Below are 14,701 nucleotides of genomic sequence, written 5' to 3' on the forward strand. Positions count from 1 at the left end.
GTCTTGTCCATTCACAGGTGTCATGTTGAGGGTGCCTTATTTCACCTAAAAGTAGTGTTGCTACATTTGAAGATGTAATTACATTATTTTCAATTGGAGCTATTGTAGTTTACACCTACATAAAATTTGTAACACTAACTACTTTATACTGCTTTTGCTTGTAGTTGCGGTGTTCCATAGCAAGCCGCCTGATGCTGCTGTATTGGCCCTTTTGTGGAGAAAATGGCTTACCATCTGATCTCACTTGAAGGTCAATTCCATTCTCAATGTTTGACCCCCAAAGTTGGAGAGGTTAAAGCAATGGTTAAAAGCTAGCTGAGTCACAAATATATCAACCATGTCAATAAGTCGAATAGTATTAGTTTGACCTACATTTTATTCATGCTTTTGTATATATTGTATATATATATATGCTGCATGAATAAAGACTATTGGACATTCTACAACCAGAAACAGTAATGAAAACAGATATAACATTATCATTTCAATATCCACAAGCTATGGCATTTTTCATTTCTCTCTCACACACAGCTAGAAAATATGTACCCTTTTCTATCTTCCCTTTTATAAACTATTTACTGCACTGTTTGTAGCGCTACAAACTCAAGCTGTGTGACCTTGTGTTTGTGTTAATATTGTGGCCAGCAGAGGGTGCCAGTGATATTCACAATGACATTACCATTCCTTAGGCTTATTTGAACGCTTCCTCAATAGCTTCTCAGTCTTTAAGGAACAGTGGCACTATGATCTTTTACATAATAGCAAACAACAAAAAGTGTTGTACCCTTCCCTTTATTCTTCTTTCTAATTATTTATTCGGCCCAAAATATTGTGTTTGTTGTCATGATTTGTCACAATCCGAGTTTGCTTTGTTCGAGGCTTACAGATCTTTAAATAAATACTTTTTGAAAAATGCATGGGGAATTATTTCCTGGACCTTTCGTCGTCATGAAAGGGGACGGGACTGCGACCCTCTATAGTGGTTGCTGAACTAAATCCTTGCAATATTTTAATTTGAATACAGAGATGGTCCAAATTTGTTCTGTTCATCATTTAACCCAGCTGAACAGGTACATCAGCAGGCTATTATGTAAAAGATCAGAGTGCCACTGTTCCTTATTATATCACCATTGAACCAGGGCACTCAAACTACAGATCCAACCTAATTTCCCCTACCCCAAGTACAAACCACTATTAAGGTGTCTATATTATTGGATGCACTTGGATTACTGGAAAGGGCTAGGTATTTACAGAGGTTCAAAGGGTTACACAAATATGTATATTCAATCAAAGAGATCGAGAGTCCACTTTAAGATAATGTATTACATTTAGAAGTTAAGTTTATTAGGGGTAGTATTTTGTTTAATATTAGATTATGTCATGATTAGATTAGGAATTATGCTTTGAAGACTGAGTGGGGATTTTGTCTTGTAGGCAAGCTTCCATTCATGTTCCATATGTAACATAATTTATGTAGCAGTTCACTAGAGTTTTATTATAAACGTGATACATCACTAGCCTTTTTATATTTGTCCAAATAATTGGCACATTGATTTTTGCCTCAAATTTGCTTTAATGCAGCTTAGCATTTAAGTTAAAGCATTTATAAGCTTTAGAGATACATTTCTTACTATATGTTTTGACAAATCTCCGGTGCCTTGAAAGAGGACAGGCAGGTCAGCAACAGAATGGTTTGTACTGTGAATGTAATCTGACAAGGCCTATACACATTTGTCATTGATGTTCCATCAATGAAATTTGATTCCTACTATATGAGCTATGTTTAATGTTGGCCCAACATTATCTCATGCAGAGAAATGTCACTGGGACAATTATTGTCCCAGAGTCTTCAAAGTTGATGAAAGTATCCATCAGAGGTCAGATTACCTCATACATTATTTGTCATGCATTTGCACCTGAGCAATGGAGGATTTAGGGATGGAACATTCATGTTAATAAACTAACATAATTTGATCAACCGTTGTACCCCCAAACCAGTCAGGGCCCCTCATTTTGTCCCTCCCCCCTGAGTTCCCAGAAATTAAAAAAAGACTGGTCTCTTGTATAGTGATAGCTACACCTATACATATAAACTAAACTGTTATATGACATTTGATCAGCAATCTGTAAAACTGTACCGTAACTGTAAAAAAACGACTTGTGTCTTGTATTCTGAAGTCATAGCTACACCTATACATTTACTAAACTGTCATTTATAAAGACCTGTCATTTTGAGATTGAGATATTATATATAATTTTCCCCCCAAATTGTAGCTTGTAGCTTGAGTTGCTAAATTACAGTGACTCAAAAAGTAGCTGATCTACTTGACGAGGTACACAAATATGAATGTAGCTCAGCTACTGTAAGTTACAGAAATGTAGCTAAACTATACGTAGCTCAGCTACATGTAGCTTAATCTGCCTAACACTGCACCTGTGTGAGTGATCATCACCAGGTGAGGTGATGATGATGCAACTGTTATTATTGGGCTTGCCTTATTTGGAGTGTGTGCAATATCGATGTGATCAGTTTATGATTTGTCCTGAAACCTGCTTATTGGTATCTGAACTCTTTGTCTAGTCTTATTGACCATTTTGCAGACCGCGGCCATCAGAGTTTAGAAGCACTCGTTTTCAGTAAAGCAATGTCCTGCTGCTTCTTGCAAATATGTGAAAATTCAAAACAGGTGGTACGCAGGGCAGTTGAGTGATATCTAACGAGCACTTCCAAACTGCAACACAGAAAAAGAATCACCCGCAAGGACACAAAGTAGCTCATAACATGTCTACAGTGGATTTTTTATGAAACAAACACTTGTTGGTTTGGTGAGTTTGACGTTGTGTAATACAATCAGATAGGACTTTTCTGTTTGGATGAATGGGCTGCCAATGGGAAGTTGCACCTTGTTAGCACCTTGCTATTAACTTATATGGTAAGATGGCCGCGGTCTGCATATGGTCCAGGATGATTGTGCTTAAGCCTTCCCTGGCACAGATATAAGCATGATGCCCCTGTAGTTGTTACAGTCTTTCAGGTTACCTTTTTGAGTAGTTTCACCAAATAGTGGTAACCCTCTCTCTGTCTAGTCACTTGGCACCTTTTTATCAGATCTGTACAAATTGACCAGATATGTCCAAATTGACCAGATCTGTCCAATGAGTTGGTGAAGTAGCGTTGCTGCTGTTGTCTGCAGTTTTTGTTTATTTGACTTATTAATAACCTATGGGATGTACAGATGGAGGGGTGTTGGCTAGTTCAGTATTGGTGGTTTAGGTAGTTTACATTTCTTGTGTTGGCATACCTCCTAAGTTTTGCACCCTTGCCTGCAATAGATGTATGCCTGCAGTGCCTACTGTTATCACACAATCTAAGCATGACTTTGCTATTGATCTTATTATCATACACACACAAAAAACCATCCGATTTACAGTAGAGCCATTGAAAAGTAAGCTCTGTATTTACATTAACGGACTCATTGCCTGATCAGAATTGATTTACATTTTTTTTGCATGAATCAGTGCTATTGAACACCCTTTACATCTGTGTGTTGTTTCAAACATATTGAACCAATGGAAAGTAGTAAAAAACGCTTTGGAAAAAACCTCTTAACTCCATTGGACCCTCAAACTGTCTGCTAAGCAACTAACTCCACCACCGCTTCCCCTCTCATGCAAGTAATTGGCAATATATAAACTCACAACACCAACTGTGATGGGGCAGTAGGCCTATTGCTTTGTTTTGAAAATATAAGGTTTTCTTAATTTCCTGAAAAACGTATAATTTTCATTTCCTGAAAAATGAACAAGTTAAAGAGGTTTCTTCCCGACAGCAGAGATTTGCTTTTTCATTTGGAAGGAAACCAGATTTTGCTCATCAGGATCAGACTGTTGTTGTTTAAGTATTACTGTCATCAAGGTAAGATATTCTTCATTGTGCTCTAATCATGGCAGGCTCTCGTGTGATGTCTCACTTTTGCGCATGCAGTGGGTGAAGTTCTATAGTGAAACGCATCAATGAGTGCCATTCTCAGTTCAGTTGGGAAGACATGTACATATTTATTTAGTAGGATTATATGACATGACATTCACTGAGGATGGGATCAGACCCTGTTCACAACACGATGGGCCTCAGAGGGAGAACATGAAAGACGTGGCTTGCCTCACATCTTCAAAGAGCAAGAATCATTTGTTTATTCTTACCTCTCTCAAACTCCCTCTTGACTGCATGTCCCAGCTCACTTTACATATTAGTCTTGAAGGGTCAATGGGAAACAGCTGTCTCCCAAACATATGGACCAGTTTGTATGGGCTTGCAAGTAAATATCCTATTCTTTTTTTAATCTTTCCTATAGTTTTCTTCTCCATAATTATTATTTATTATTATTTTCTCCGCCAGGCCAAAGGCAGCGAAGTTTCACGGCAATCACAGCGTCCGATCGGCGTTAAACTCCACAATTGGCCTGTCCGATTTTTCATTAGATTGACTTCTACTACCTTGGAGACCTGAGCACATTTTCTAGTTATTTTTAGGGCCGAGAACTGCTTTTATTTAGGCACTAAGCGTACAAAATAGTTGCAAAACCTTTCACATGCATCACAATAAGTGGTGAAAAAGTACGTATTTGAATGGTCTCAAAAGGGGCGGCTCAATAGAGTATATGCTCATGACATCGTCATCATACCCGCAAGTTATGCGGGAACGCCTACTGAGTGGCAAAAAACTAATTTCTGGCCTTGACATCCCATACATTCAAACAGTAAAGTCCTATCTGATTGCATTAAACAACGTTAAACTCACTTTGCCCCTCACTTTGCAACTCGATTTGCCACACTTTATGCACGTGCATACCCTCTATAGTCCCCTCCCTACGAAAGTGTGTGCTTGAAGCATTATGGTTTCACCTGTGTATGAAAATCGGTACACTTGTATCATGTACTGATGAAACCAAACAGGAAGTCAGCCATTTTTAATTTATCGTGGCGTTTTAGCACATTTTACTGCAATTTTCACGGGCTGTACCTCTAAGAGGATCACCTGAAACTCCCTCAACGTATAAGAGACCTATTAACAATGAAACGTTATCATAAGTGTGAGTTTTCATAAAATGGCGTGACCTTGGCGAAGCGTAAAACTTTCTTCGCCAAACAGGAAGTGAAATAATAATAAATAGCTGAGCCGTCCTATTGTTGTTTTCCTTCATTGTAACTTATTATCTGATTGCCATACAGACTTGTGGGTGGTGTCATTGGAATCAGATCAGAGTCCTTCATTGGTGTAATTTGGTTCCACCCCCTTTTCTGATTGGTCGATAGTTTATAGTAACTATATTTTACCATAACGTTTGACCTGCTAGTCGTAGCCACTTGTGAGTGACTTAATTGGACTAAAGTTCTTGTCCTTTGGTGTTACTTAGCTCTGCCCCCTCTTCTAATTGTTAGTTCTTATGTTTTGCCATAACTTTTGAACAGTTTGGCATACAGACTCATGAGTTGCATCCATAGAGTAATAAAAGGATCGAGACCGAACCGGAGCGACAGCCCCGCCCCCCCGCTATTCATTTCAGTGAAAGTTGCGGAAGTGCAAACGAGCGCTCAATGTTAACGCCCAGCTGCACAGGGTTTCCTCGTCATAAATCCACGGGTCCGTCTGCAGTTCACACTCTAACCACTAGGGCCGAGTGCTTCAACGCTGGAGAACCTCCCTGGGGGCTTGGTTGCATTCATTGGTGTTACTTAGCTCCACCCCCTCTTCTGATTGGTCAATATTTTATAGTTTCTATATTTTGCCATAACCTTTGAACAGTTTGTCAATTGTCCTACAGAGTCATGAGTCGCCTCACTAGACTCATTTGAATTACTTATCTCTGATCCTTGCATGCTCTGATTCGTCAATATTGAGCCCTAACGTGGACAGGGATGACAGGGCCTGGTCATCGCTGAGTGCAGCTTTAAGTTTTTATTTATTTTTCAGAACATTAGAAAAATACCCAAAATATCTAGTTGCCTCTGCAGACTCTCTTATCCAGGGTGACTTATAAACTTATAAACTAAAAGTTCAATGGACAGCATGGATTGAGTTGTCGGTGAGTCAGAATGAATTCTGATTTAAATTCTGTATCCCAATGGAGAGGAAAAAAACCCTGCTGACTGTCAGTCAAATACAAAGCCTTGCCCTTCAGATGACCGGCATGTGTGATTTGTCAGAGGGTGGGTGTGAATCTGAAGGTGATTCTATGGGGGATATGACTCCATGATGAAAAGAAATGCAGCCTGCTTTGATCTTTGATGTAGGGAACATCTTCTCAAAGTGCGGCCCGTGGGCCAATCATTTTGGAAATAATTTTGCCCACATTAAATAAATAACGTATTAGCAAGAAATGTATTCGATTAAAAAAAATCACACCTGTGTGAACTGAGTGGTGTAAGGTCTTATATAGACTGATCAGCTGTGGTCTGACGTAATGTCTGACGTAATTAAATCACACCCGTGTGAACTGGGTGACCATAGCAACCATGCTCATTTTTTTGGTACGGACAGACACGTAAACTAACAAAGCCAGTTGTAGGAGTGGTTTACACCACTCAAAAAAGAGGCTTGACTGCTTAACTGTTTTCAAGAATTACAGTGAGTATGTAACATGCTTTACTCTAGCCATATTATCTAACGAAATTTGCAATTCACCATTCATTGGTGGAGAAGTAGCCTGCCCCAGCCTAGCCTCGGTCCCAGTCTTACTCATCTGCGAAGAGAAAAGCCTGGTCACAACCTAAGGCAGAGGCGCTATCAGCGGAAGTGTCGGTCCGGAACATCCTTCAGATGTATTTCCCCCGGATACGATATTTTTCTGACCAATCACAACACTTGTTTCATTCACAGAGAATGTAAACTGATTTGTAAAGCATCAACACGTAATTTCCTTGAGCGGTACTTCCGCCAAAATCCTGCAACTTCCGCCCAAAAAAATGATAGCGTCTACAGCGTAGGACAGGTCTTGCCCAGCGTGGCCCCAGCCAGTGTGAGATCTAGTCTAGAGGGTCCAATTCAATGGATCCTATTGGTTCACCGATCTGTGCGCTGAAGATGGGTTCAGAATGTAGTCACGTCACGTTGTGTGTTCACACTTTACAACTGTACACGTTTATTAGGAGAACATTTTAGAAAACACTCTACGAATACACTGGCAGCCTTCAAAGTAAAGTAAAAACAATTGTCTTCAAAAGTAGCTAATTCCAAAAGGACAAAAATAGAAATGTCTATTGAATGTCTGAAAGTGAAATATCAATCTAGCAGAATAGTAACAAAATCATCATTCATGACTCAGTAAAACATTATCAACTAGCAAACGTTTTACACCAATAATCAGTTGAAGTTTAGAATCAGTTCCTATTCAAACTGATTGATTGAGTCTTATAATTGATTGACCTTGTATGCAATATAAGCATTCTACTGTATACTCTATCATACAACGGTGTTCTTTGGCAAAATACACTATGTTTGGCATGGAACACCATCTTATGACTAAGTATTATAAATCAGGCTTTAGTGCAACATTTACATTCCATCCCATTCTTTCTCTTTTTTAATTTCCTCATGTCTTCTAAATCTGTGCGTCTTCTTTAAAAGTCCCATACAAAAAACATGAAACATGAAATTCAGTTCCTCTGCGCTGCGGTTCTCAAAATGTGTGTATGGCACAGGTGTTTTTGTTTGTCAGTTCCAGTTTGTACATCAGGACCGGACATAATATCCAAGCAGGCACCAGTGTGGTCACAGTAAAGGGTTGTGTTGGCCTGGTGTATAGAGAACCTCAAAAACCTTTCCAGTGTTTCAGTTATTATGATACTCTTGACAATGGCTGCATCCCAGGTCTCTATCATGCTCATGCATTTTAGTTTCTATCCCAGCGAGGAAGAATGGAGGAAACGAAGCAAGGAGGGAGAAAACAAGGAAATTATGTCCACAGAAGTTGCATGTCAGCTCCTTTGAAGCGTCATGTTAAGCAACGTCCATTTTGGATGACAACACAGCTGAGCCTCACCAACCACCTTCATGACTGTTTGTTTGATGGAAATGAAAGTTGGATATGCCACAGTTTAATGTCCCCCTCATGACACGTGCATGTAACAACGTTGCCAGCTAGTAAAGTCGTCCTGTAAGGATACGTAAGGATAGTTTTCCCGCTCATACAGTAGCTCCTCAGAGATCCTAATCCTCAGGAACAAGAGACTTCACATGACTATCAAAATGGGAGACAGAATTGAACTTCCGGGTCAAGTGAGGAAAAAGAAAACAATAAGCAAGAGACTTGGAATCCAGCCAATGATTATCATGTCACCCTGCAGGTGATTCTCAATGCCCACTGCTTATGTCTGGCAAAGTAGCCGCACCGATGATGTTCAATGCTTAATCAAGCTAGTGTCCATCTACCCAACAATAACACCACACACAGTCTCTGTCTCCTGTCTCTATTCCTAAGCCCTCTGTGTTCAACACACACTCAGCACCAGGAGAAGGATCTCCCAGTCATCTCAAAGAAGAGCTTGTTCGGCTTCCTGAAGTAGTGGCACAGCTTCTTGAAGGCCTGGGTGCTGAGAGGCGCGTGGGGCCTGCCCTTGGATTCGTCCAGGCACTTGTCATGGCCCGCAGAGAGCAGACAGTAGAAGCCCTTAGTAGTGTTGAAGTAGAAGTTTTCAGGGCTGATCCTGGGCGGCAGGTCCAAGAACCTCTCTGCCTTCCGCAGCTCAGGAAAGGGGTCACGGATCAACGCATCGCCATCCACCACGTGGATCTGCTCGTGGGGGAAGACCTCAAGCCATCGCGCCAAGTGCTGATGGTAGAGGCTCCTCTGCAGTGCCTTGTACCCAGGGTTCACATGGCCATTGCGGAGGAGGAGCTCCTCCAGAGGCTGGTAGGGCTTGTGGCGTGTCAGGCGGTTGTGCAGGACCTGGGTGTAGTCGGAGACCAGCCTTTCGGCTGGGTCACGGACAATGAGGAGCAAGCGCACGGCAGGGTTCATGTCCCACACCCGTGCTGGGACTTGGGGGGATGTAAAGTAGCCGGGAGTCTTTTCCACAGTGAGCAGACCAGGAAGGGTGAAGGGCATCTGGGCACGGTACCACGCCAGCCCCCGCCGAAAGTGCTCTTCCACGTTGAAGTAGTGCACCTGAGAAACAGAGATTTGTAGAAAAGAGTGACAAATGGAAAAGAATGCACAAAATCTGAAATTAATACATTTTGTAATGTCAATAAAATATGTTAAAACATATGACAGTTGCTAATATGATCATCAAAGGAATTACAAAGTGTATACTACTATTATATATTAGCCTATGAAATCAGAATCTATGCACATGAAAATAATATGACACCATGTTATACCAAAATATAATCCTCATAATGTGTGAGTGCAATTTAACGACTGAGTGGAAAGTGTTGTAATCTAGGCCTTTTATATTTTATGTCTTGCAAATGTAAATGGTACTTTGAGCGTAATGCTGAAGATAATGGTTGAGCACAGCCATAGTATGTAACAGATAACCTTTGTATTTTACCTCAGCCTTTGCCACCTCCACATCCGGGTGGAGATTGAGCATTTCCAGCAGGGCTCTGGTTCCGCCCTTTCGCACTCCAATAATAATGGCACCAGGCAACCTCTGCTGCTGGGTGGCCTCAGAGGAGGACGACTGGGGCGAGGAGCCGGGAGCCTTATTATTGGCCCGTGCACCCCATATGCATGTGCAAAACTGGCTCTGCAGTAGAAAAAGCACCAGCAGTGCTAGTAGCAGTGTCCACAGCATGGTGTCCTCTGGGCAGAGAACACCCACACACTTAAACACACACGGAGGCGCAGTGGAGGTTATATGCCCACACTTTCCAGCTTCCAGGCGTGCACCCAGATGACCTTGCTATCAGTCAGCAGCCTCCTTTGTAGTGGACAACCTGCAGGAAAAGAATATCACATTAGTGTCCGGCGTCAAAGAGTTCTTTCACAATGGTCTTTTGATAGAAATCACAAGAGTGGGTGAAATGCCTTTACGTTAAAGCTTCTGTGATTTGCACAACTTGCAGTTGAAAGGATCAGCATAAGAAAAGGGAAAATGACAAATAGCAATGTAACAACTATCAAGTAAACGTCAGGTGTGTATATATATACCTAAAAAAAAGCCCTTTTGAGGGATGTGTGATTAGTGAGAACTTCTTTTATATATTTATCAATTTACATCTCAAATAGTTAGACCGTTTGAGAAGACTACAGTCTTATACAGCACTTGCAGAGTACTGTAAATTCATGAAAGTAGAATATAGGACAGTGGTATGATTACGGCCAAGGGATATGAAATATTCATTCACATCTAAAGCACAGAGAGTGCAATGTATTGAAAATTAATGCAGCTATGCGGTTTAGGGCTCTCCCAGGGGCCATTAAAATGCTTTTCCGAGTTCAAATGAGCTACTTTTACAGTGTAGACAATTTGTTGTCTTTATGGTTTTAATATGAGGTTATTGACTCGCAATAAAAAGCATAGTACATGCATGCTTCGAAAGAGGCTTTGTAACTGTGGTGAGTTAACTTATTTCAACACAGCAGCAACATACAGTACCAGACTTACTAACACGCGAGCTGGTAGATATTTTCGCTATAGTGCGAGACAGTTGTACAACAAACTACAAAGGCTAGTCAATGAGTCAATTATTTAAAAAAAAATTATGTTAAGCCAGCATTCTTCCCTAGTGGGTGCTCTGCTTTGGGGTGGGGGCTGGTCTGCCCTTTGGGTATGGGGGGGTGGTCGCCCGGGCAGGGGTCTCGATGCATTGCGTCGGGGCCACTTCTTGGGGCGGCGGCCCTGCCGCCTGGAGGGGGGGCGGTTGCCGCCTTTGAGTGGAGTATGCATGGGTCTGCTCTTATTGTAATGTTTTGGTGCCTATGATAACTGTATTGTCTGCCTTTTTAACATGTATTTATATACTGTATGGATGTATTTCCTGAATGGGAGTCTATCGAAACTCAAGAGTCATTATGGTTCATTGTCCTTGCCATGTCTTTGTATGTTCAATCTTTTTATTTATAATGGTGTTGTGCCTGAGCTGTTTTTCTTTTCTTTCTTTTTTTTTGTTGTTTGTCATTATGTTCTTGTTGTGTAATGTATGTTTGTTGTCAAGTTTGTTAAAACCAATAAATATACTTTATAAAAAAATAAATACAAAAAAACGTTTCTTGATTATTCTAAAAAGGCCGCTATGTCGATAAAAATCGCTAAGAAACTAGTCGATGCAGCCCTACTCACAATCATAAATGTTTGCTCTTCCCAGCTGTTTAATGTGGTTGTGGTGCACAGTGGTGTCACAACACCCGTCCTTCTGTTTGTCCCACTGCCACTACTGTTTGCTAGTCTTGTTATTGTACTGGAGATGCTGTGATGCGGTGGAGTTATTAATTAGTTCAGACAATGTGCTGGTCCAGAGGATAGGAACCCCGTCTAGCGCTGTTCCTGTGCCCAGGTGCTAATTGCACCTTTAGGGAACATGGCTGTGTCCCAATCCACCTCAGCGCTATCCCCTGGCTTGGTGACATGGCGTCATCACTGTTACCATAAACTCTGCCCCCCCCCCCCCCCCCCCCCCCTGTTCTCGTGTGTGTGTGTGTGTGTGTGTGTGTGTGTGTGTGTGTGTGTGTGTGTGTGTGTTTACATGTGTTGACTCCACTGACTCTACAGTGGAACATCCCCCTGGCTTCTGTAGACTGGCGTGATGTTCTACATCCCTCCACATCTCCTCATAACCCATCGCGCTCTCCTTCTGTTACTGATCGCCTTTCTCTCACATTAATGTCACTCCCTTTGGCTGTAGGCTACTTTGTGTCCGGCACCTCCAACTCAGTCTGCTGTCTGTAAGCAGTTAGATTCACATTTACATTGATGCACTAATCTATTTCTATTTAACCACATGAACCCTAGAGCGTCCCTATTCTGGGCATGTCATTAAAGGCGAACATTTGGAACATTTAGGAAAATAATAACCCATATTATATAAGCTCACAACGTAGCATGTTGTAAGCTTGTAGAGGGAAGAAAAGTCTATATTGTACCGTAGTGGAAACACTTTAGTGGAAACTATTCTTCCTGGGGTCCAGAGTATACTATAACTGTAGTAGGTTATTGGTTAAGTAAGTCTGCTAATGAATACAGTGCTACGCTAACACAGGCAGCCCACAGCAGACTCCCAACTGCTCCTAAATTAAATTAAATATTGTAATTTTGGGGCTTCAACTATTGGATAGAATTTAAACTTGCCTGTGGCGTTGTGGTGATAAGAAGAAAAAAAATAAACGTTTTACTTCGTAGAGTTGTGTTCCAATATAGAACCTTGCCTAATCTAAATAAATAGGACATGAAATCACCATAGCCATATCCAAAAATACCTGCACTTTGCCCGACAAAATGGCTGACTTCATTAGGCGCTCCTAATGGGCGTGCCGCTCTTTATTATTGGCCCATATGAGAGCTCAGTTGGCCTTGTTCAATGAGGCTCACATGAATCATTGCCAAGCCCTCATCATTCTCCCTCCTTTCTTCTTGTAATTTAAATTAACCAGCAGGATGGTAAAAAAACAAAAAACAAAAAAGAAACAAAACAACTACAACAATGCCAGGATTGTAAACGATGTACAAGTTCTCTGTACGGACATCAGTAGCTCGCTAGTTGGGAAAAAGAAAAAAGGGTGAGAGTTGGGTCCAGCTTGTTCAAGGGGGTCCAGCTTGTTCAATTCATCATAACATTTAGAGACGTATAATATCCACTTCTATATAGCCAAAGAACAGGAAATCATCATAAAGGAGGTAAAAAGAGAAAAGAAAACATATACAGTTAGGGGAAAAAGGGGTGGGTGGGGGATTCAGATTTTATGGGGGCCAGTTTCGAATTGCAGCCGTCCATAGGTGCCCTTTGAGAGCGGTTTTGAAGGAGTCAAGGGATTCACATGTCTTAATGACTGTTGGTAGGGCATTTTGGTGGCATAGGAGCGAAAATAATTTAGTCCCTTGTTTGTGCCGAATCTGGGTTGTGTGTGTGTGTGTGTGTGTGTGTGTGTGTGTGCGTGTGTGCGTGTGTGCGTGTGTGCGTGCGTGCGTGCGTGCGTGCGTGCGTGCGTGCGTGCGTGCGTGCGTGCGTGCGTGCGCGTGCGAGCGCGATATCTCACTTACTCTGCATGTGTGTACTGTAGCATCCCTTTGTGCTGTGCGCTCAAACACGAAGCATGTGTGTCTGCTGGCTGGCCATGCATTGGAGATATATTTTGGGTGAGTGCTGGTATTTGGGGTGGGGGTAGGATTATCCTGCACAGGGAGGCGGAGGGGTGGCACGGTTGTGTGCACGTGTGTGTGCGCATGCGTGTGCATGTGTTTCTACACTCAGTATTCTTGTGAGGGCCAAATGTGCCCATAAGTGTACTAATATTTCGTTTTAGAAATAGACAATTATCCTGGTCCACACAAGAGAAATGGAAAAGATTCAGGGTCATACTAGTTACAGGGTTAGTTATACTAGTCTGTCGAGACAGACTGAAAGGACGGCACTGTTTTCCCTTTGTTTTGCCAATGGGTACCCAGATTGGGGTTATACGAGCAGGCATTTAGAGGTTAGGTTCAGGGGTTAGGTTTGGAGTTATGCCTAACAGTCAACCTACAAGCTCTCAACGTATCATACTGGGAACTCAACCTCCGCCTTCCCACAAAAAGGAAGGCCATTTATAAATTTGCCGTCATAAAACGACTGCCCTCGCAAGTATAGTATACACACACACGCACGTGTGGGTGAGTGCGTGCGCATATGCGTGCGCTCCGCAGGAGGTGTGAATGTAAGGCAGAGAGGAAGATTGTCCCTGGTAGGGGGTACCACAGTGAAAGCCGGTGGATTTCGGAGCTCGCCATATCAGCATGGCTGTGGGACTTAGATAAAACTGTCTCATCCCCACCCCCACCCCTTTCTCTGTCACTCTCTTTGTCCCTTCATCTATCTGTCTCTCATGGCCCTCCATGGTCTCCTCTGGACTCCTTCCTCCCTCCCTCACTTCATTGTTGCCGGGTCTATTAAAAACAAGCCCAAAAGAAGCGACACTTTAAACCTATAGCATAGCCTACTACAAGCTCACAATGCAACGTGTTGTGATGCGTTGTAGGCTTGTAGATCTGCTATTTTCAAATTAATCTGGGGGGGGCATTTAGTATGGGGGTTTTCAGATGGGGATACACAGACAATTACATATTAATCTGGGGGTCCTTGACATGTAAAATGTTTGAGAACCACTGGTTTAAACAACATTAGGAAGCAAGCCCAAATAATCAACTTACACTCCACATTAACACATTAAAAAAAGAAAACTTTCCAGAAAAGCAAGCCCAAAGTCGCTTATAATAAGTAGACATCGGGCAACAAAGCTGTCTCCCTTCCTTGCAGTCTCTCTGTCTGCGATTCCCTCCTCCTCGTGTGTTCGCGTGTGTGTGCGCGCGTGTGTGCGCGCGCGTGTGTGCGCGCGCGCGTGTGTGTGTGTGTAGGTAAAGGTAACGCGCAGCCCCATCCTCCCTCCCCGCCTGGCGCTTACAGCATGTATACATCACAGTGACACAGATGATTGCCTCTCAGAGTAACAAAAGAAAATGTATGCTCCCATTTCCCGCCCGGAGTGGAGATATCCAACGGAAACCG

At 42.2% G+C, this 14,701-nt stretch overlaps 1 protein-coding gene across 1 annotated transcript; it reads right to left on the reverse strand.

The window, feature by feature from the left end:
- Nucleotides 1-8,310: 8,310 nt before the first annotated feature.
- hs3st1l2 (heparan sulfate (glucosamine) 3-O-sulfotransferase 1-like 2) lies at nucleotides 8,311-9,798 on the reverse strand (the record flags this gene model as incomplete). Its single annotated transcript, XM_079515465.1, has 2 exons — nucleotides 8,311-9,164; nucleotides 9,553-9,798. 2 exons carry the CDS (start codon nucleotides 9,796-9,798, stop codon nucleotides 8,499-8,501), a joined length of 912 nt encoding a protein of 303 aa, XP_079371591.1. The 3' UTR covers nucleotides 8,311-8,498.
- Between the last annotated feature and the right edge of the window lie 4,903 nt (nucleotides 9,799-14,701).

Source organism: Electrona antarctica (assembly GCF_951216825.1).
Source record: "Electrona antarctica genome assembly, chromosome: 12".
Taxonomy (NCBI): Eukaryota; Metazoa; Chordata; class Actinopteri; order Myctophiformes; family Myctophidae; genus Electrona; species Electrona antarctica.